The sequence below is a fragment of the Erythrolamprus reginae genome, chromosome 7 (genome assembly GCF_031021105.1).
Source record: "Erythrolamprus reginae isolate rEryReg1 chromosome 7, rEryReg1.hap1, whole genome shotgun sequence".
Classification (NCBI taxonomy): Eukaryota; Metazoa; Chordata; class Lepidosauria; order Squamata; family Dipsadidae; genus Erythrolamprus; species Erythrolamprus reginae.
In genome coordinates, this window is record NC_091956.1 from 80,677,770 (window position 1) to 80,699,872 (window position 22,103).

At 40.6% G+C, this 22,103-nt stretch overlaps 1 protein-coding gene across 13 annotated transcripts in view; it reads right to left on the reverse strand.

Moving 5' to 3' along the window:
• RAP1GDS1 (Rap1 GTPase-GDP dissociation stimulator 1) overlaps positions 1 to 22,103 on the reverse strand; it is a 125,049-nt gene that overhangs the window by 33,196 nt on the left and 69,750 nt on the right. For 6 of the 13 annotated variants that reach the window (XM_070757983.1, XM_070757986.1, XM_070757975.1 and 3 more), the window contains 3 exons: positions 18,191 to 18,313; positions 15,370 to 15,495; positions 780 to 926 (listed from right to left, as the gene is read on the reverse strand). In XM_070757983.1, coding sequence (XP_070614084.1) covers positions 780 to 926; positions 15,370 to 15,490 — 268 coding nt within the window. In that variant the 5' untranslated portion in view covers positions 15,491 to 15,495; positions 18,191 to 18,313. Of the gene's footprint in view, positions 1 to 779; positions 927 to 15,369; positions 15,496 to 18,128; positions 18,314 to 22,103 lie in introns of all 13 variants that reach the window. The other 7 variants (XM_070757981.1, XM_070757980.1, XM_070757978.1 and 4 more) reach the window with 2 other exon arrangements.

The following is a 22,103-nucleotide window of genomic DNA, read 5'->3' on the forward strand; positions in this document are numbered from 1 at the left end:
AGTCTGCCCTTATACTATTTTCTGTATTTTATCTTAGGATGGATCTATGTTTATCCCAGGCATGTTTAAATTCAGTTACTGTGGATTTACAAACCACGTCTGCTGGAAGTTTGTTCCAAGGATCTACTACTCTTTCAGTAAAATAATATTTTCTCATGTTGCTTTTGATCTTTCCCCCAACTAACTTCAGATTGTGTCCCCTTGTTCTTGTGTTCACTTTCCTATTAAAAACACTTCCCTCCTGGACCTTATTTAACCCTTAAACATATTTAAATGTTTCAATCATGTCCCCCCTTTTCCTTCTGTCCTCCAGACTATACAGATTGAGTTCATGAAGTCTTTCCTGATCCGTTTTATGCTTAAGACCTTCCACCATTCTTGTAGCCCGTCTTTGGACCCGTTCAATTTTGTCAATATCTTTTTGTAGGTGAGGTCTCCAGAACTGAACACAGTAATCCAAATGGGGTCTCACCAGCGCTCTATATAAGGGGATCACAATCTCCCTCTTCCTGCTTGTTATACCTCTAGCTATGCAGCCAAGCATCCTACTTGCTTTCCCTACCACCTGACTGTACTGATGACACACATTAATGCTGCAGTAATTTAATTAATAAAATAAATAACACTATTTTACTTAAAATCAAGGTAATTTCATTTGGGTTTTTTTTTTTGTATTCATTTATTTATAAAATTTATTTCTATACCCTACATTGATTTTTCTGATAGGTGTGTAGATAGAGAAAGGTATAGGTAAGACAGTTTTTAGCATGTTTGTTTACCATTCTCATGGCTATAGTTCACCAGCATGCCACAAAAGACAGTCAAGAGCTTCTCATTGGCTGGATCTGTTTTACTGCCCAGTGACCTTAAATGGTCTATTACAATCTCTGCCCCACCTGCATGGTCAACTGCGCTTCTGCCCTCATCTGTAAAACAAAGAGTCAAATTAAGAGATAAAATTAAAAAGGCACTTAAGAGTTCCAAACATAACAATAATCATAAAAAAGAATAAAGGTTGTGGGTTATCAGTGCTGCTGTAAACGTGTTGTGCAAGAATATTTCAGCCGGATTTTACATAATTTTGTCTATAATAAAGATGTTTAGGAGACTATAACGTCCTGCGAAAACACTTTTCTGTTCCAACAGATTGTGTGTTTTTTTCTTTCTGAGCAAAATACTCATTTATTAGATTTACATGCTGGAGTTACAGCACCTTCCTCCCACATTTTTCCCCCTCGGAAATAAATGAAAATTATTTGATCTGATCCAGGAAGTCCACAGCTGAGAACAGAATCTAGGTCACCTTGGCGCCAATCCAACTTAATCGATACATCTCAAAGGCACTCTGAAGGTAGGGGATCAAGAAGGGGAATTTCTTCAACACAAGGAAACAAAACAGAAAGAAATGGATCTCCCGAAAGGCATATATTGTCCTTAGGCCACTTTGCAAGGCTCCTATTTTGTAGCAGAAATATCACAGGATGTCTCTGGATTTTGGAAAGTCAATTATACCCCAATAATAGGAACATTTTACAAAATCCACATAGCCGATAAAAAAGGTAGGTCAATCAAGAAGAAGAGAATTCCTGGAGGGGAAAAAAAAGCTCATATGTAGCTAAAACATTTTGAAATACAGTGATACCTCGTCTTACGAACTTAATTGGTTCTGGGACGAGGTTTGTAAGGTGAAAGGTTTGTAAGACGAAACAATTTTTCCCATAGGAATCAATGGAAAAGCAATTAATGCGTGCAAGCCCAAAACTCACCCCTTTTGCCAGCCGAAGTGCCCGTTTTTGCGCTGCTGGGATTCCCCTGAGGCTCCCCTCCATGGGAAACCCCACCTCCGGACTTACCTGTTTTTGTGATGCTGCAGGGGAATCCCAGCAGCGCAAAAACAGGTGCTTCGCTGGCAACAGAAGTCCGGAGGAGGGGTTTTCCCAGCAAGGGGAGCCTCAGAGAAATTGCAGCATCGCAAAAACATGGAAGTCCTCGAAACCCCACCTCCGGACTTCCGTGTTTTTGTAATGCTACGATTTCGCTGAGGCTCCCCTCGCTGGGAAACCCCACCTCCAGACTTCCGTTGCCAGCGAAGCGCCCGTTTTTGCGCTGCTGGGATTCCCCTGCAGCATCGCAAAAACACAGAAGTCCGAAGGTGGTGTTTCCCATGGAGGGGAGCCTCAGGGAAATCCCAGCAGTGCAAAAACGGGCGCTTCGCTGGCAACAGAAGTCTGGAGGCGGGGCATCCCAGTGGCAGCAGCTTGGGTTTGTAAGGTGAAAATAGTTTGGAAGAAGAGGCAAAAAAATCTTAAACCCCGGGTTTGTATCTCAAAAAGTTTGTATGACGAGGGATCACTGTACTCCTTCTTTAAGAGTCCTGATGGACTACATGTGTGCGGACATACACCCAAAAGCAGCTGAATACGCCTGTTATGTGAAAAAAAGTGTTGATGAGATTCATCGCCAGGCTGAAAAGATTAGCAGCTAAAGGGCAAAGGTTGTTTTTAATGGCATTTATTTGACAACATTTATATACCTCCCCAATTTAAAAGACTCTGATCAATATACAAAATCATAATACAAGAATAACACTTTAAAAAAAAGGACTTAAAATCTAGATGATTGCCACACCGCCTCACGAAAGGTCCAAGGTCTGTTGAGAGAAAATGATTGTTCAATGCACACCAGTGGCGAGCTGGTTCGGACTGGTTCACCTGAACTGGTGGTGGAAATTTGCTCCCGCTCGCAGAACCGGCAGTAATGGCTGGCTGTCCGTGCTCCTAAATCGGTCCTCCGGTTGCCCCTTCTGGAAAGCAGCTGGCAAAGAACCCTCTGCGCATGCACAAGGGCATTTTCCCAACGTGACGTGATGTCGCGATGCGAATGAGTAGGGAAGGTAAGTGGAACCCAATCCATATACACATCAAACTGTCAAAGAAAAGATCCCGAAGTCTTTCTGGGAACAGCATATAGCAGGGGTGGGCAATTAATTTTGCCATGGGGTCGCATGAGAAATTGGGATGGTTTTAGAGGGTCAGACTAATGTAATTAACTCAGTTCTACCCAATGCTGTACAGACCCAAACCCTGGGCTGACCTAAACACCCAGATCCACTCTACAGACTCCTAATTGTTTGCTTTACGGCAAAACGGTGCACCACAGTCACTGCGCTGGAATGTTTGCGTGGTTTCTGAGCTCGGTCGCTCTTGGTAGGAGGTCGGGGTCCGCTCCAGTGCGAGGATGAAAGAGCTCACCGCGTCTGCCGGGACTCCTCCGGTTCCTGCTTTCCTCATAATTCATCAGGAACCGGAGGAATCCCAGCAGATGCGGTAAGCTCTTTCATCCTCGCACTGGAGCGGACCCCGACCTCCGCGGACTGGTCACAGATAGCGGGCGAGCCGGTCACAGACAGTGGGCGGGCCGGATGCGGCCCCTAGGCTGCCCCTTGCCCAGGTCTGGCATATAGAGTATACTGCTCAAAAAAAGTAAAGGGAACACTCAAATAACACATCCTAGACCTGAATAAATGAAATATTCTCATTGAATATTTCATTCACACAACTATTCCATTTGCACAACAGCATGTGAAATTGACTGTCAATCAGTTTTGCTTCCTAAATAGACAGTTTGATTTCACAGAAGTTTGATTTACTTGGAGTTCTATTCTGTTCTTTAAGTGTTCCCTTTATTTTTTTTGAGCAGTGTATTTCATAATGAGAAATCCAAATCTAGCAGCAGAGCAATGGTATTAGTAAATGTTTGCCAGTTTAGCAGCTATGTCATAACATAATAGAAGAAATAATTTATGCTTGGATCATATAACCCAAATAAATTGTACATTATTCGATTGCTGAACTTTTTATGATCCATATAATCTAAAGATGTATTATAATATTTCTGTATAATCTAAAGTAATGTATCATTATGTTTCTAATTTGTTTTGTAATATGAATATAGGGCCCAATTATTGAACATTAACATCCATTTCCCAGCAATAAAGTAGTTCTTGAAAAAAAATCTTCAGACAATTCAGTCCCATTAGCAAAGAAAGAAAAATATATAGTGGACTGTATGAAAGGCAAAGAGCTTAACAACATTGTCAAAATCCACACTCCTTCCTTCCTCCCTCCCTCCCTCCCTCCCAAGAATTTTGGATACAAGAGCTATACACATAAGCTCCAACACAAAAATTGTTCCTATATACACATACATTTTCCTCTCTTGAACAAAGAAAAGGTCATCTGATTTCTGTTTTATTTAATCATATATAAAGGGTGCAACAAAATATAATCTTCATAATAATGTTTAAGGCATTTCCATATCAAAATGCTACATACTGATTTTATTGTGATAAACTGGGACAAGAAATATCCCAAAACCAAATGATTCAGCCATGTCTCACTGCAGCAAACACTTTGGTGTGTGTGTGTGTGTGTGTGTGTGTGTGTGTGTATGTGTGTGAGAGAGAGCTGTTGGTTTTTAATGCGATTTTTTTAAAAAAATCCAGATTCTATGTTTTGAAAAAGAACCTGTAAAAATTGATCAGTAGCGTGGAGTTATACATATCACATACACTGTCTTAAGTATTCTGGAGAGAGAATTTGGATTAAAAATGGTCAAGCAAGTAAGCATTCCAGGAAACTAATGTTTATTCCTACGGTTTATATTGCACTGATATTATGCAATTAGAACCGCCAAAATATACATACATTTTTGTCACCATAAATGAACTGATTTTTCAGAGACTCCTTGCAATGCAAATTGTGTATATGTAAAAATAAAGTAAAAAAAAAAAACCTACACAGGATGCAGATATCAGCTGGGCTGTATGTAAAGCACCTAGACATCTTGTTCCTTATCTTATTATGTGTTGTGGTTCGCTCTGGCCCAGCTCCAGCCCCAAGGACTGAGGAGCGGGATGCGGGGGAAACATCAACATGTTATAGGCCTGTTTTGCTGCCGACAGAGTCAGACGGTGAATTGTCCTCTGCAGAAGGAAGTGAGGGTGAAATGGAGGAGGGGGGCTTGGAAGACAGCCCAGGAAGAAGTCAATCATCCTTATCTTCCTTAGATTCGGATGAGGAAATAATGATAGACCCACGCATGCGTAGAGCTATGCATAGGAGTGAACAGCTTCAAAAGTATTATAGGAAATAATAGAGTCCACCTGTGGTTGGGTGGGGTTCAAGTAATTAGGGCTGCTGTTAAATTGGCAGCGTGCTGGCCTCGCAGTGTGGAGATTATCTGACCGTAATGGTTTGGACCTTGACTTGCTGTTTCAGGACTCTGTTTGTTGATTTTTCAAGACTTTGAAACCAAGGCAGAGCAAAGCGTGTGTGTTTCAACTCGTGGAAGAAGGAGGGCTGTGAAGTTTCTTCACAGCTGCTAGCGAAGTACTTAAGGACTGTTTAAGGGGTTTTTACAGCCTACAAGTTTGTTTTGGGAAGAGTGCTCTTTGCAATACAAAAAGGGTGCTTTGTTTCTTTTGAATTTTGTGATAAAAAACATAGTTTTTGAATTTTCAAGTGTGTGTGTCTGAATTTTTTACCCTTGAATTTTTGGGAGGCATATTCAGTTGCATATGAGATCTAAAGGCTAGGTGGACTCTATGAGATTTATAAGAGGCCGGGGAAAATATTTACTGACCTTTCACATCCTGGACACAAACTGTTTCAATTCCTACCCTCAAAACGTCACTACAGAGCACTGCACACCAAGAGAACTAGACACAAGAACAGTTTTTTCCCGAACGCCATCACTCTACTAAACAAATAATTCCCTCAACACTGTCAGACTTTCTACGAAATCTGCACTTCTATTCTACTAGTTTTTCTCATCATTCCTATCACCCATTTCCTCCCAGGTTGACTGTATGACTGTAACTTGTTGCATATATCCTAAGATTTTTATTAATATTGCTTCTTCATTGCTTATTTGACCCCTATGACAATAATTAAGTGTTCTGTCTGGGTCACTCCAGAAGCCAATACCAACCCAAAAAGAGAAGCCAGACACACTGGTAAAAGGCAAAGGCAGTTTATATAATTCAAGGAAAACACAGGTAACAGAAAATGTCCTTACAAACAGGAAAAACGCTGGAACTTCAAATATATACACGAAGGCAATAGTCCATGAAGCAATACCAGATTCTTGCTGCCAAGACGAAGCTGTAGATAGCAAACAGACGCCTCCCACGAGTCTTCCAGACTGCGAGGCCACAAGCCAAGATCAGAGATGCTGAGAATCAAAACAGGTCACCGCAACTCCAATTGATAACACTCCACATGGCTTAAAGGCCTTGCCTGCCTTTTAAACCCTGCTGATGAGGACCACACCCAAACCCAGCTGTTTCTAATTCAATGGTGAAAATATTTCTTTAACTGCTCCTTTCGTTGCTCTGAACGTCTCTGTCTCATGTCAATGACAGCTTGTGCGTCATCACCCAATGACTCCAAGCTACTGGCTGGGGAGAGCCCCCCCCCCCTCAGGGCTCTCATGCTGTTCTCCTTCATCCCATTCCTGACTCTCCTCTCCCCCGTCCGACTGTTCAGCCCCCTCCTCTGCGCTGTCATCCTCCTCCGGGCATGGAGCCAGCAGAGACACAGCTGGTCCCTGAGCAGCCTCAGGCTGAATCACAACATTAAGTGTGGTACCACATGATTCTTGACAAATGTATATTTTATTTTATGTACACTGAGAGCATCTGCACCAAGACAAATTCCTTGTGTGTCCAATCACACTTGGCCAATAAAAATTCTATTCTATTCTATTCTATTCTATAAATCAGGGGTCCTCAACCACCGGGCCGCGGACCAGTACCGGGCCGCGGGGCATGTTGCACCGGTCTGTGGAGTCAGCAGCTGCCGGCCCTCATGCCGCCACCCCATCCCTCCAGCGCTTCGCCTCCCGCCGGGCAAGAGGCCTCGGGAGGCAGGTTCTGCCGGCCACAGGACGATGGACGGGACAGAGGGGCGGGAAGGACCGAGAGGCTCAAGCCTCTTTTGGCTTCTGCCGCGGGGCGCTTTTGCATTTTTGGCTGGGGGGAGGCGGGAGGGCCAGCCTGACCCCATCTCCAGCACTTAGCTCCCGCTGGGCAAGAGGGCTTGGGAGGCAGGTTCTGCCGGCCACAGGGCGATGGCGGGAAAGAGGGGCGGGGAGGACCAGCACCCCCATGCTTAACCCCGCCCCCAACCACACCCCTTTCCGCCCCCACCGGGCCATAGAAAAATTGTCTTGCTGAAACTGGTCCCTGGTGGAAAAAACGTTGGGGACCACTGCTATAAATAACAGAGATTGTTTTTAGGGGCAATTTTTCCTTCTTCCCTTTAGCCTCCCTGAGTTGCTTTCTTCTTGTAGAAGCTGATCAGGTGATGTGAAGTAAATCTGCTTAAAGCACTGTTTATTTACAGGACCTGAGAGTGAGAAAACTCACCTGTGCCTTTTGGGAGCCACTTAATCTAAAATTAATCAAAATTAATTTGGGGAGGGAAACTGTCAGAAAGGCTGATTCTGTGACTATGTTCCAGCAGTCTTCATCCTTTAAGAAAGGCTAAAACTACACTGTAAATTCAGGGTGTCACAGTTCTAATTACTGCCTCTCTCTTCTTCATGCATGAAGTACTGGAGAATTGCCTGCTAAATATACCCACCATATCCCAGTCAAAACAAGTTTGGAACATGTTGTTTTGTCTTGATTCTCTGTTTGTCTATTACCTTGTCAGCAGTGAAGTAAACTCCCACGAAAAACATTCCCAGTTTCTGTAATACATTGGAAGGTGTTGTTGCTTTTTGAAATAAACTATAATGTGTGTGTGTGTATGTGTATCATAAGAACATAAGAAGAGCCATGCTGAATCAGGCCAAAGCCCATCGAGTCCAGCATTCTGTGTCCCACAGTGACCCACCAATTGTCCATGGGGATCTTGAGCCTCATCTGGTAAAATGCCAGAATCATGACATTCTATCACCTTCTGAAATAAAACCATTACCTAGCACTAACGTTGAAAACCCAGGTTTTTAGAGATTATATAAAAACAGCAAACAGACTTGAGGACAGTATATTTGTGGCCCTGACTAGTGGAAAACCTTTTTTCTCTCCAATGTGCTTTTTGCCTATGTGTTTATAGTGGTATTTATACTGTTTTAACTTTAAAAATCACTAATGAAAGTTTCTGGATTTAATAATCTAAAAATCTAAATAAATAATAGCTTATCAACATATAACATGTACAGTACAAAAGCCGCCAAGGCCATTCACAGTGGTTATCTTTTGATATTTCACTATGATTGTTTAAAGTTTTGACTACAGGATCGTAATCACTATATTTGATGAAGTTTCTTCTCTTTCTCTTTAGGAGAGCTTTCTAAGCAATAGGACATAATTATTGTGTTTCTGAGCTTGTTTCAAAACATTTTGCTTTACAGACCAGTTTACATATTTTATTTTTTTTAGATTTAGATTAGATTAGATTTATTGGATTTATATGCCGCCCCTCTCCGTAGACTCCGTAGATGCTCTTCATACTCTACATCAGAGGTCTTCAAACATGGCAACTTTAAGACATGGACTTCAACTCCCAGAATTCTCCAGCCCGCATAGCTGGTTAGAGAATCCTGGGAGTTGAAGTCCACAAGTCTTAAAGTTGCCAAGGTTGGGGACCTCTACTCTACGTATTGCAAACATCCTGCTCATAATCAAGGCCATAATCATAAATGAGCCGGGGTGGCACAGCAGGTAGAGTGTTGTACTGCAGGCCACTGAAGCTGACTGTAGATCTGAAGGTCAGCGGTTCAAATCTCATCACCAGCTCAAGGTTGACTCAGCCTTCCATCCTTCCAAGGTGGGTAAAATGAGGACCCAGATTGTGGGGGCAATAGGCTGGCTCTGTTCAAAAGTGCTATTGCTAACATGTTGTAAGCCGCCCTGAGTCTAAGGAGAAGGGCGGCATAAAAATTGAATGAATGAATGAATGAATGAATAAATAAATAAATAAAATCATCTTACCACAAATTATGGGAATCTACCACATCTGAACAGATTTAAGAATTTCAAAAGCAGTGAAGTGGACAAGATGATCATCTCCTCTTTCTCAAACACATTCTGAATTATTAATTGCTTACTGATAACTAGGTTAGATTAAAGTTGCTGAAGATGAATGCATGTAAGAGTAAAGCAATGAGAATCAACAGCTGGAATTCAGGCAGTAAATTGGATTATTTGACAGACATACTAGGGATTTACCACCGATTTAAATATTTTGCTGCCATGTAATCTACCAAGGCAGACATATAACTTGCTAAGCCAAAGGGTGGATAGGTATCGATCTCTATTTTTTTCTTGTAGCTGGATCAAGGGATCATTTTATTGTCTTCCACTGTTGCAATGGAATGATAAGATAAACAACAGTATATGATCATTTTCTTATCGTACAACATAAACATTAAACTGTCAAGAAGCTCCTTATTGGAATTGCCAGAAGATGTATTTCAAAATATTCGCTGGTACATGAGTAATAAACTGTTCAAAAATAAATAACACATGCTCTCTACCATTTTGCTGCCTCATTCACTAGGGGACAATATATTTACCACATTTAAAATCATGCTGTGTCCAGAACAACCTCTTTATAATTTCACGATTAAAAGTGATGCCATTTTAATTAATGTAGTATTTCATTGCTATCCTGGCAAAGAAGAAAAATAATATTAATTGTCAAGGGACTCTTTGCAGCCAGAGTGTCTTCCGTCCCCTGTCCTATTGCTCTCCTATATCTCCTATACCTTTCTTCCATTCCTATATCTCTTCTTCTATTCTTTCATTGATATGTTCTATTACTATACCTTCTTTTCTATTCTTTCTTAGATATATTTCACTATGAGTATCTCCTCTATAACCTTCATCATGTATTTTACTATGTGTATATAGACATATACCCACTAAAACCCTCATTGTGTATTGGACAAAATAAAATAAAATAAAATAAAATAATAAATAAATGTAGCTTTAGCCCCATGTAGCACATCAACAAACTTTTAATTGTTATACAACACCAGCCCTTTTATAACTTTAGACATTCATGAAGGGGTCTCTCACGTTAGATATGAATGAACAGAGCTATTATGAGTCATACAGAAAACAACTATTATTAACAAAAAAACATTGAGGAAAATGTTATGTGTGAGCAATGTAACCAAAGTTATTTCGCTCCATTTGTGATGGTTGGAACACATTGTTGTAGATAAACCCATTTAGACTTGGCAAAAATTCTCTACTTCTATTTTTCTTATTCTCATTTTGCACAAATAAGGAAATAATAATTTGCTTCAAGCAGTCCTAATTTTTTTTAAAAAAAAATATAGGAGCCATGGTAGCCCAGTGTTTAAAATGCAGTTTTGCAGGCCAATTAAGCTCACTGCCAGAAGTTCAATACTCAACAGCTCAAGGTTGACTGAGCCTTCCACCCTTCCGAAGTTGGTAAAGTGACGACCCAGATTGTTGGGGGCAATGTGCTGAGATTTTAAACTGTACTGAGTGTTGTAAAGTGTACAGTGTTCCCTTGATTTTCGCGGGTTCAAACTTCGCGAATAGCCTATACCATGGTTTTTCAAAAAATATTAATTAAAAAATATTTTGCGGTTTTTTTCCTATACCACGGTTTTTCCCGCCTGATGACATCATACATCATCGCCAAACTAATAATTTTTGCAAAGAAATAACAAATAATAATAATAATTGTTAATAAATAATTATGTTTATAAATATCAGGATCACTAAGTGTCTTATTCAATGGTGAGTACCAGTAATAATGGTGAGTAAATGGTTGTTAAGGGAATGGGAAACGGTAATTTAGGGGTTTAAAGTGTTAAGGGATGGCTTGTGATACTGTCCATAGCCAAAAATGGTGTACAGTATTTACTTCCGCATCTCTACTTCGCGGAAATTTGACTTTCGTGGGCGGTCTCAGAACGCATCCCCCGCGGAAATCGAGGGAACACTGTATATAAATCTAAATGCTATTGTTGTTGCTATTCCCATTTAATGTCATAATCCTGTGATATCCAAATTTGCTCCTACAGTGGTAATTAAAGTAAGCCTCTATCAGACAACATGTTGTGTATGACTCTACATGATTATCAGAACAAGAAAATAAGTAACAACAATAAGAACCAAGATGTAGATATCATGCCCATGTTTGTAAAAAATGTTATTTTTGAAGTCAAAGAATCTCTATGCTTCTTTTTATATATTAGGAAACATTAGTTTCATCTGTAGACAAATATAATTATGGAACATAATTCTACATATTAAAACACACTGAATATCAGCTGCAGTTTTATTCTTGTTCTGATGTTACAATTTTGTATTTGGGCTCTCTAAGTATTTACCAACCTATTCCATTCGTAATAAAATGTCAGCATATATATATATTTGTGGTTCCTTTCTTCCAGCAAGATACAATAAGAAGTAATAACATCTACTAATAAAGTATTGGATATTTTGACAGTGATATGGCAGTTATAATCTATTACTGTCTACATTCCCTATGATCATGATTTGCTTCCGTGTCTGAAATTTTTATTTTATTTGGTTTACATGGCTTATTTGCTTCTTAAATATCAGGCCAATGCATGAAGTTGACAAACTGGACCCTTACCCTAAACCAGTGTTTCTCAAGTACAGTGATGCCTCATCTTACGAACTTAATTGGTTCCGGGCCGAGGTTTGTAAGGTGAAAAGTTTGTAAGATGAAATAATGTTTCCCATAGGAATCAATGGAAAAGTGATTAATGCGTGCAAGCCCAAAACTCATCCCTTTTGCCAGCCGAAGCGCCCGTTTTTTGCTGCTGGGATTCCCCTGAGGCTCCCCTCCATGGGAAACCCCACCTCCGGACTTCCGTGTTTTTGTGATGCTGCAGGGGAATCCCAGTAGCGCAAAAGCAGGTGCTTCGCTGGCAACGGAAGTCTGGAGGTGGGGTTTCCCAGCGAGGGGAGCCTCAGCGAAATTGCAGCATCGCAAAAACACGGAAGTCCTTGAAACCCCACCTCCGGACTTCCGTGTTTTTGTGATGCTGCAGGGGAATCCCACCAGGGCAAAAACAGGTGCTTCGCTGGCAATGGAAGTCTGGAGGTGGGGTTTCCCAGCGAGGGGAGCCTCAGCGAAATTGCAGCATCGCAAAGACACGGCAGTCCAAACGACCATTGGAAGCAAAATGGCCACATCAAGAAATGAGGCAGACAGCAAGGGCACTATTGCAAAGCAACACCAACAAAAATAGCTGCACACCCAAAACCTGTCACTAGACACGGCTTGCCCTGCTGTAAACCATATGCGAGGGCTAAATTAACCCCAGCGGCCAGCCCCGTCGCTGCCATAACAGTTTAAGCAAACCTCAAGGAAGTGGCTTTGATAATAAGCAGAGGCACAAACAGACAGAGATAACTCAATATGAACCGCTCCAAACTTGACTGTAAAAAATATGATTTCAACAATCGAGTTATCGAAGCGTGGAACTCATTCCCGGACTCAATTGTGTCAACCCCTAACCTCCAACATTTCTCCCTTAGACTCTCCACGATTGACCTCTCCAGGTTCCTAAGAGGCCTGTAAGGGGCGTACATAAGTGCACTGGTGTGTCTTTCGTCCCCTGTCCAATTGTCTTTCCTTTCTCTCACTTATCATATATATTCTCTTCCTTTCATATATCCTCTCCTCTAAGTTCCCTTTATCCTTATATATATTACTACATGTCTATTTTTCTTCCTATGTATTTGTGTATTGGACAAATGAATAAAATAAATAAATAAATAAAAATAACTCCCTCAGGGGAATGGCGCCAACCTGAAGTAGGGCAAAGACGGTAAACACTTTGCTCCTCAGCGCATTCCCGGCAACCAGTCTCAAACAAGTCAGAGAATAGCCTGCTCGGGCGCCCGACGACAGCTTGAGGCAGGCACTTAACAGTCACGTTTCTCGTACTTATATTCAAAGAAGACCCAAAAAAATGTTGTTCAGAGAAAATAAAAATAAAAAGTCAGGGAAAGTCCATTGGAAAGATTAGGCAAAAAACCCAAAATGAACAACCCAAAGCTCACAGGAGCTGAAGGAAAAACGTCCAGGAACTGAGGGCTGAGTTGAACGACTGAGGAAAAGTCAGGGAGGCAGATCCTTAGAAAATTCAACCCAGTCCACAGAGCTATGGGGCTAGAGTAGCACATCCTGGACTCTTCCTTCGATGTGAGGAAAATACACCTTTTGTTTTTATTTATTTATTTATTGTTAGAGTTGGAAGGGACCATGTGGGTCATCAAGTCCAACCCCCTGCCTAAGCAGGAACCCTATAGCATCCTAGCCAAATGGCAGTCCAATTTCCTCTTAAAAATGTCCAGAGTATTGGAGTTCACAATGTCCGCTGGTAGGTTGTATATATTGACTGGCTCTTTTTAAAAGCATCCAAAACTAGCATTCATGGTTATATTCTAGGTGGTAAGTGTCTATGCACATTAACGTATAGCGAGGCTGAAATGGAGATGAAATGATGTTAAAAGAATATGCATTTTACCAAATTTCAAGGTGCATGGAGATCATATCAATTATATATAATTTGAGACTGATATTAAAAATATAGAACATGAATAACCTCTCATCATTACTAATAGAAAATATACCTGAGCAGCTAGGAATAATCTTTAGCTTTTCAGCATATGAAAAGCATTAAAAATTCAATAAAAACAATCCATTTATCGGAGTTCATGGTTATGATTTGTCAATATTAATGGAAAATGAATATTTCAAGCAGGTCGTTTTTAATTTTACATTTTTAATAGTCACACTGAAGTAAATAAATTCATGCTGATTATATTAGATCTCTTCCTTCAGTATTATGTCCATAGACATAATAGACCAGATGTCTTCAATCTTGGCAACTTTAAGACTTGTGGACTTCAATTCCCAGAATTCTCCAGCCAGCACAGCATAGCTGGCTGGAGAATTCAGGGAGTTGAAGTCCACAAGTCTTAAATTTGCAAAGTTTGAGGACCCCTGTAACAGACCCATTGTCCAAAACTTAAATTTCAATGTTTCTCCTGATCATTAAGTGTAATTTATCTTTTGTTGTCATATCACATGGGAAGAAATTGTAGCAAAGCAAGAAAAGTTCATCGAATCCCATTTTAAGATTTTGTTGCTCCATGTATTACAAGTAACGGAACCTTCCACTAAAAAAGCAGAAATGAGAATCGGGATTCATATTTTTTAACAACACATACAACAATCAGTGGGAACCTAACTGTTGTGGTTGGCTCTGGCCCAGCTCCTGCCCCAGGGAATGGGGAAGTGGATGCAGGGGAAACTTCAACACGTCACAGGCCTGTGTTATTGCCGACAGAATCAGTTCAGAGTTTAGTTTCCTCGGACGAAGAAGAAGGTGGGAGAGACTCGGCAGAGGAGGGCTTGGCACACAGCCAAGGCAGTCAATCTTCCTTATCTTCTATAGCTTCAGATTATGACATTTTGGACCCACGCAAGCGCAGAATTATGCGTAGAAGAGAACATATTACAGGAAATAAGGGAGGCCACCTGTGTTTGGGTGGGGCTCCAGTAATTAGAGCTGCTGCTATAAATAGCAGCATGTGGGTTTGGCCATTGTGGAAGAATATCTGTTGCAGTTTCGTCAGGAATTTTGTGTGCTGCACTTTGTTGCTTTTTCACACCTTTGAAATCCAAGCAGAGCAACGTGTGTGTGTGTGTGTGTGTGTGTGTCTCCCTTCATTGAAAGAAGAAGGGGTGTGAAGTTTTCTCCACAGCTGCTGGCTAAGTACTTAATGACTGTTTAAGGGACATTGTACAGACTACCTGGTTGTTTTGGGAAGAGTGCTCTTTGCAATACAGAAAGAGTGCTTAGTTTATTTTGACTTTTGTGATAAAGAACATTGTTTTGAATTTTCAAACGTGTGTGTGTCTGAAATTTGTACTCTTGAATTTTCTGGAGGCTCCTACCAGAGAGCCCGGCAGAACACTAACTATGGCAAATTCCATTCAGTTTTATTTCGCGAGTTGGAGTAAAATTGCATTGCATAACTCTACTGATTTATTCATAGAAATAAAATTTGGCAAGTCTTCCACTGCAGGAAAACTCTAACATAAGTAAACACGCAAGACAATTTCTATATCTCTGGTCTTCAGATCATTAGGCTATTTGTCAAGGACCTTTTTTTGCTTCAATTTAAACCAATAAAAACAAAATCTGTCATGTAGGATATGTGACAACACTTGCTAATGTCTCAGAAAAATTTGCAGAAAAGCTCTCAACAAGACTACAAAAAATGAATATGTGAGGTTTAAGAATAAAAATATTGATATTCTGTAAACTTACGGCTGTCGTAGCATATGTTGCCCAAGGCACGCCCCGTTTGAAGAAGAACTTCCTGATCTTTACAGTTTAAAAGCTGAACCAAGGGTGGGATCAAGCCAGCATCTACACATGGATTCCGCATAAACTCTACAATCCATGGAAAGAGAAATGAAGATCAATTAAAGACTATTACCAGACCATGTGTAAATGATAGATTGGATGCCAAATAGTGATTTTAATACACTGGTACCTCTACTTAAGAACTTAATTCATTCCGTGACCAGGGTCTTAAGTAGAAACGTTCTTAAGTAGGAGCAATTTTTCCCATAGGAATCAATGTAAAAGCAAATAATGCGTGCAAACCCATTAGGAAAGAAATAAAAGCTCGGAATTTGGGTGGGAGGAGGAGGAGGAAGAGGAGGAGGAGGAGGAGAGTCGCTGCCGAAGGAAGAAGGTAAGGTGAGGGGAATCAAAAAAATCCAAAACTTAAAGACTTTAAAAAAAAAAGAGTGACTCGCCTCCAATACACCTGGCACGAGGCTGCCTCCCATACACTGGTGGCTGCTGCTGCCACCTGCTTCCCCTTCCTTCCCATGCTGAAGGGCTCCCCTCTCCGCTTGCTCGCTCGCTTTATAGCCAGCGCATTTCCTTCTCTGTGGTGACTCCTTGGCTGCCCAGAGCGAAGGGAGCATTTCTTTTCTCTGGGCGCTGTCAGAGGTTTATTCCCTCTCCAAGCGCCCAGAGAAAGGAAAATGCTTCGTTCGCTCTGGGCTGCCAAAGCCTCCTTAAGCACCACAAAAAGGCTCCTCTGGCAGCCCAGATGGCCGGAATTAAAGGAAAAATGGCAGGAAACTGGTCGGGCCTTCATGCCGCTCTCAAATTTCCTGGAAAATTTTTCCGAGCTCGGGTTCTTAAGTAGAAAATGGTTCATAAGTACAGGCAAAAAAATCTTGAACATGCGGTTCTTATCTAGGAAAGCTCTTATGTATAGGCGTTCTTAAGTAGAGGTACCACTGTATATATTTTATCTATTATTCATTATTTTATTCTAGAATTTTAAATTGGATATTCCTTGAGCATTTTTATTTCTTCTGGTTTCTGGTCTATGACTGTTAATAAACTTGATTTGATATCAACTAAGATGAAAGACCTAAGAATCATTTATTGATAAGTTTGAAATAGTTGTTGTTTAAAGATGAAGTTTAAAGTTTAAACCCCACGAGATTCATGTTCAGATAAAATGAGGATCTCTTATTCCTTCTTCATATCTGCAAATCCTGCAGTGAGTCTATAATGGGATGAGCAGGATTTGCAGATATGAAAAAGGAATAAGAGATCCTCATTTTATCTAAACTTGAGTCCAACTCTGAATCCAACTCACACAGTGGTAATTTACTGGCTGAAAAAGCTTGGGGGAATTTTCATTCTGAAGTATGATTATTACTCACTAGGCTTTGAGTATATACCTTGTCAGTAGAGTAGAGTCTGTAAAGCAATACATGTTTAATGTGAGCTGCATGCAGAATGAAATGCTAATCTTTGTAACCAATATAAGCCCTCCACAAAAGGGTAGATTTTAAAGAATGTAATGAATATGCAGCTTGCATAAGGTTGTGAATTTATTTTTCATGATCCTGAGAACTCCTAGGAATTGCCCTGCCACATTTTAAGAGCCTCGGTGGTGCAATGGTTAGAGTGCAGTACTGCAAGCTACTTCTGCTGATCACCAGCTGCCAGCAGTTTGGCAGATCGAATCTCAGTAGGCTCAAGGTTGACTCAGCCTTCCATCCTTCCAAGGTCAGTAAAACGAGGACCCAGATTGTTGGGGGCAATATGCTTATTCTCTATAAAGCCCTTCATGGCATCGGACCAGAATATCTCCGAGACCGCCTTCTGCTGCACGAATCCCAGCGACCGATTAGGTCCCACAGAGTGGGCCTTCTCCGGGTCCCGTCAACTAAACAATGTTGGTTGGCGGGCCCCAGGGGAAGAGCCTTCTCTGTGGCGGCCCCGACTCTCTGGAACCAGCTCTCCCCAGAGATTAGAACTGCCCCTACCCTCCTTGCCTTTCATAAACTCCTCAAAACCCACCTTTGTCGTCAGGCTTGGGGGAACTGAGATATTTCCCCCGGGCCTATATAATTTATGTATGGTATGTTTGTATGTATGTCTTTTTAATAATGGGGTTTTAAAAATATTTTTAAATTGTAAATTATTAGATTTGTTATGAACTGTTTTATTGTATTGTGAGCCGCCCCGAGTCTACGGAGAGGGGCGGCATACAAATCTAATAAATAAATAAATAAAATAAATAAATAAATAAAATGTTTAGAGAGGGCTGTAAAGCACTGTGAAGTGTTTTATAATTCTAAGTGCTAAATGCTATTTTGGCAATAAGCCAGTGATTAATACCTATTTTGTGGGGCTGGAAAAAAATATAAAAAGGTAAATCTGATGCATGTGCCTTGGACCTTTTAAAATATCAAAGACTGTGACCAAGTCCACCTCATAGCCTTCATTTCTAAGGTGCACTGTGGCACAGTCTTGTCTTTGTCATCATTAGAATACTTTCCACATTATCATGACATTATCAGCCACTATTTGCATTTAATGCATGCTCAATGCTTATTCTTGCAACTAATACACATTCCTGAATGTATATTCTTTTTGATGGCACTAGTTACTAGTATAACATAAAGATAGAACTTAAAAAAAAATAGCGAAGAGAGAAAGAAATGGAAACAGCCATAAAATGAAAACTTAAAAGAAGTAAAACATACTGACAACGTGAGCTGCAAAACTGAAGATGTTCCAGCAAAAAAGGCTTTGTGGAAAACCTCACCATTTTTGGCTACTTCTGCTATGACGTTAGCTACTTTTGCAGTGCAGGAGGACTGCGGAGTCAAAAGGCTTGCAAACACTGGGAGAGTTCCACTTTTCTGGATTCTTTCACTTGTCTCAATATCTGAAAAAAAGATATACAACACAAGATTTTGTCAAAGATCACTGTCAGCTCTTTTAACATTTTCTTCAGCAGGAAACCGGCTCCACAAGAAAACCAGATATAAGCTTTATTAAGAGGCTACATTAACAAGATTTGGGAAATCTGATTGGTTTTCTCTTCGCCTCCTTCTTATACCCGAGTGAGAGAGAAGTCAGAGTAAATCTTTCCTAAAATTATCTCCTTTTCCAGGGCTTAAGGAATGCTTCTTTTTGTTTATGTAATGATTTCTGAATATTTCCCTTTCTGTGACTTTTTGCAAGTATTGAAACCTCTCATCTCCTCATCTGTCTGTCTTCCATCCGTCCGTCCATCCTCTCACCTACCTACCTACCTACCAGTAATGGACAGCCAAAAATTTTACTGCCACACTATGGGTGTGGCTTATTTTGTGGGTGTGGCTTGATGGTCATGTGACTGGGTAGGCTTGATGAGGTGGGAGTGGCTTGGACGATCATCATCGTTCAAGTGAACTGTTAAGTCCTCGATTTACAACCTCACCAGTGTCGCTCACTGGGGTGACAATTTGCTTCACGTTTCCCGCGCTCTCCTGCCTGGGTCGCCCCCCGCCTCAGGCTGGGTCGCTAGGTGAACAGGTGCTGCCAGAAGCATAAATGCTGCCAGCACCACTTCCACCGACGCCTTCTGCTTGCACCTCAGGCGGGAGGTGGCTGCGTGAGGCTGGAGGGGAGCTGGGCAGGAGAGAGGGAAGCTCGTCCAAGGCCAGGAAGGAAGAAAGAGGAAAAAAGCAAGGAGCGCAGATGCAGGAGCAGCAGCAGGGGAAAAAAGGAGAGCGGAGCCGAGAGCAGTAATCCAGGAAGTGACAGCCGCCGATCAGCTGGAGTTGCGTACACATCTTCATTTCCACCGGTGGAACTGTGTTCCACCCCGTCCTGCCTGCTGCCCACCCCTGCTACCTACCAACCAACACAATGCTACTTTATAACCCACTGGACTCTATACCCAACAGAAGCTTCACCGGAGAAAAGAGAGGGTTAATTTCTCCCCCCATCAACTTCAATCATTGTAATGAAAAGTACTAAGGAGGGGTACAAAAACCTATCTGCAGAAAGGTCTCCCAATCTATCATTGCAGAAATAATAATAGGTGTCTTATTTGGGTCAACATTATAGACACATATTTAAAGAGTGGTCAATGTACGAGGGTCGCCCAGAAAGTAATGCACCACATTTTTCCCCCCAACAATTATTTATTGAACACAATGAAACTTACACACAAGAAAGAATGATGTTTCTTCGACACTCCCTATTTTCCCACATAATTTCTGTCCCATTCTATGGCCTTCCTATAGCTGGACACAAAGGCATGTATGCCCTGTCGGTACCCCTCATTTTTCTAATGGCTTCACCCTCTGTTCTTCTGTTCTGTTCTTGTAATGGCCTCCCCCTCTGTGCCCAGCGACTAACCGTACTTCTGTCGACTTCAGATTCTCCATAAACTTTACATAAACATTTGTGAATGTTCCCAACAGTTTCTTTCTCTGCAGTGAGAAATTCAATAACATCACGCTGCTCGTAACGTACATCACTTACAGACATCATTTCTACGCTACCTGTCTGAAGAAACATAAAATGTACACATGCACTCCTGACAATTCAAATAATGTATATCTAAAGTTTCGCATTCGTACCATTATTGTAGGCTGAGGGGAAAAAATGTGGTGCATTAGTTTCTGGGCAGGTAAAAAAGCTGGTTTTCAAAAGATCACGAATGAAATGTGAACATCTTGTAAAAATTAGGCAAATAGGCATTTATAGGCACTGTGAGTCTTGGGCAAGGAATATCTCCATCAGAACACAAGTTTGAGGGAAACACTCAACAAGGCAATATTCCTGAAAATATAAAGTCTGTATGAACCTTCAATTATGAATTCAAAGCCAGAAACTCGGTGAATGACTTTGGATATGTGTTATCTCTGTGACTTAAAATCTCAACTTCATTAATTTAAATAAACCAATATTGAGTGCTACTATACAGAGATAAAGTGGAGCTAACATTTTAGATAGGGAAAAAAATGTTTATTTTTAACAGCCAGAATAAAAATAGTGTATCAAGGCATCTGTCTACCAGAACGTCAAGAAATAATTTGAAAACAAAATTAGGATGCTTTGCTCTATAAACATAATCTGTTGAAAAATATTTTTAAAAATACTGGAAGCTAAGACTGCATTTCCTTATTCTACTTAAGTATTCTACTTGAAAAAGAGACACAAAACCCTAAAAAAAATAAATGTTTTTGCAGGTTCTAGTCTGCTTTAAATAATATGTCATTTTTCTTCAATTTTTCTACAAGGTCAAGATCAACGTAACAGCTCTTCATTTTAAGTTATTACACGGTATCCGCATTGTGACCACGACATCTATTTCCAGTTTTTTGGTGTGGGTGGGGGTGGAATTAAAATTCTTCCTAGTGTTATTGTTTTTTTAAATTTACTTCTGGAAGCGGTTATCTAATCTTATCTTATTTCATCATAGCAGAGATCAGCTACAACATTGTTGGTGCTCTGGCTTTAATTAAACTTGGGGGAAAAAGGGAAATGGCTCGATCTTTCTTTGATAATTTAAGAGTATCAACAGAGATCAATATTTCCGGTTCTTAGTCAACCCTACAAATATTTATCCACAATAATTCATCAATAAAATAGAATCTGACATGGTCAACAAACACTACCTGTTGAATATATCCTCTATTTCAAATCATGCCACAAAAGTTGTGAGTGCCTTAGCATTCTTCATGTGAAATGAAGAATATAGAAACAAGCATGATAACAGAAACACAGAAGTCTGACGGCAGAAAAAGACCTTGTGGTCCATCTAGTCTGCCCTTATACTATTTTCTGTATTTTATCTTAGGATGGATATATGTTTATCCCAAGCATGTTTACATTCAGTTACTGTGGATTTATCTACCACGTCTGCTGGAAGTTTGTTCCAAGCATCTACTACTCTTTCAGTCAAATAATATTTTCTCACGTTGCTTTTGATCTTTCCCCCAACTAACTTCAGATTGTGCCCCCTTGTTATTGTGTTCACTTTCCTATTAAAAACACTTCCCTCCTGGACCTTATTTAACCCTTTAACATATTTAAATGTTTCGATCATGTCGTCCCCCCCTCTTTTCCTTCTGTCCTCCAGACTATTCTCCCAAATTCCAGAAGTTGCCAGTATGGTATCTTCAGACAAGGGAACATCCATTACTTTCTCATGTCATTAGAGAATGAACACTGTACTCTGTTGTAACACATGGACAAGCACAGAAACTTCTGAAATTGACCAACAGCAATGCTCTCCATGATCCCGCATAAGAATCAAGGGATGGCAGATCTCACACTGGAATATCAATACTTGACATTTTAAGAAGGTGGGGGGCGGGTCCTTTAAATATTATGCAAGCTTCAAGGCTTGAAAAGATCTCTAGCCTCTAATCTAAGAGGGCATGTTTTGATTTTATAAGGCTATTAAGATTATTCACAGTGCTAATGCTACATTTTACATAACTGTGCCACTTGATTTTCCAGAAGCTACGTTATTGAGAGTCGAAGCTGACAACCTTTCAGAGAGCTTTTCTATACTGCTACAGAAAAAAATCCCAGGCTCTAAAGAAAGTCCCCTCATTATCCTCAGTTCACTGTGAGTCATTCTTATATAAGCAAAAGTTGAACCTAGAAACCACAAGAAAGCTGCAACATTAAGTGGACATACGTTTTTATTCTGCTCAAAAGATCCTTTGCAC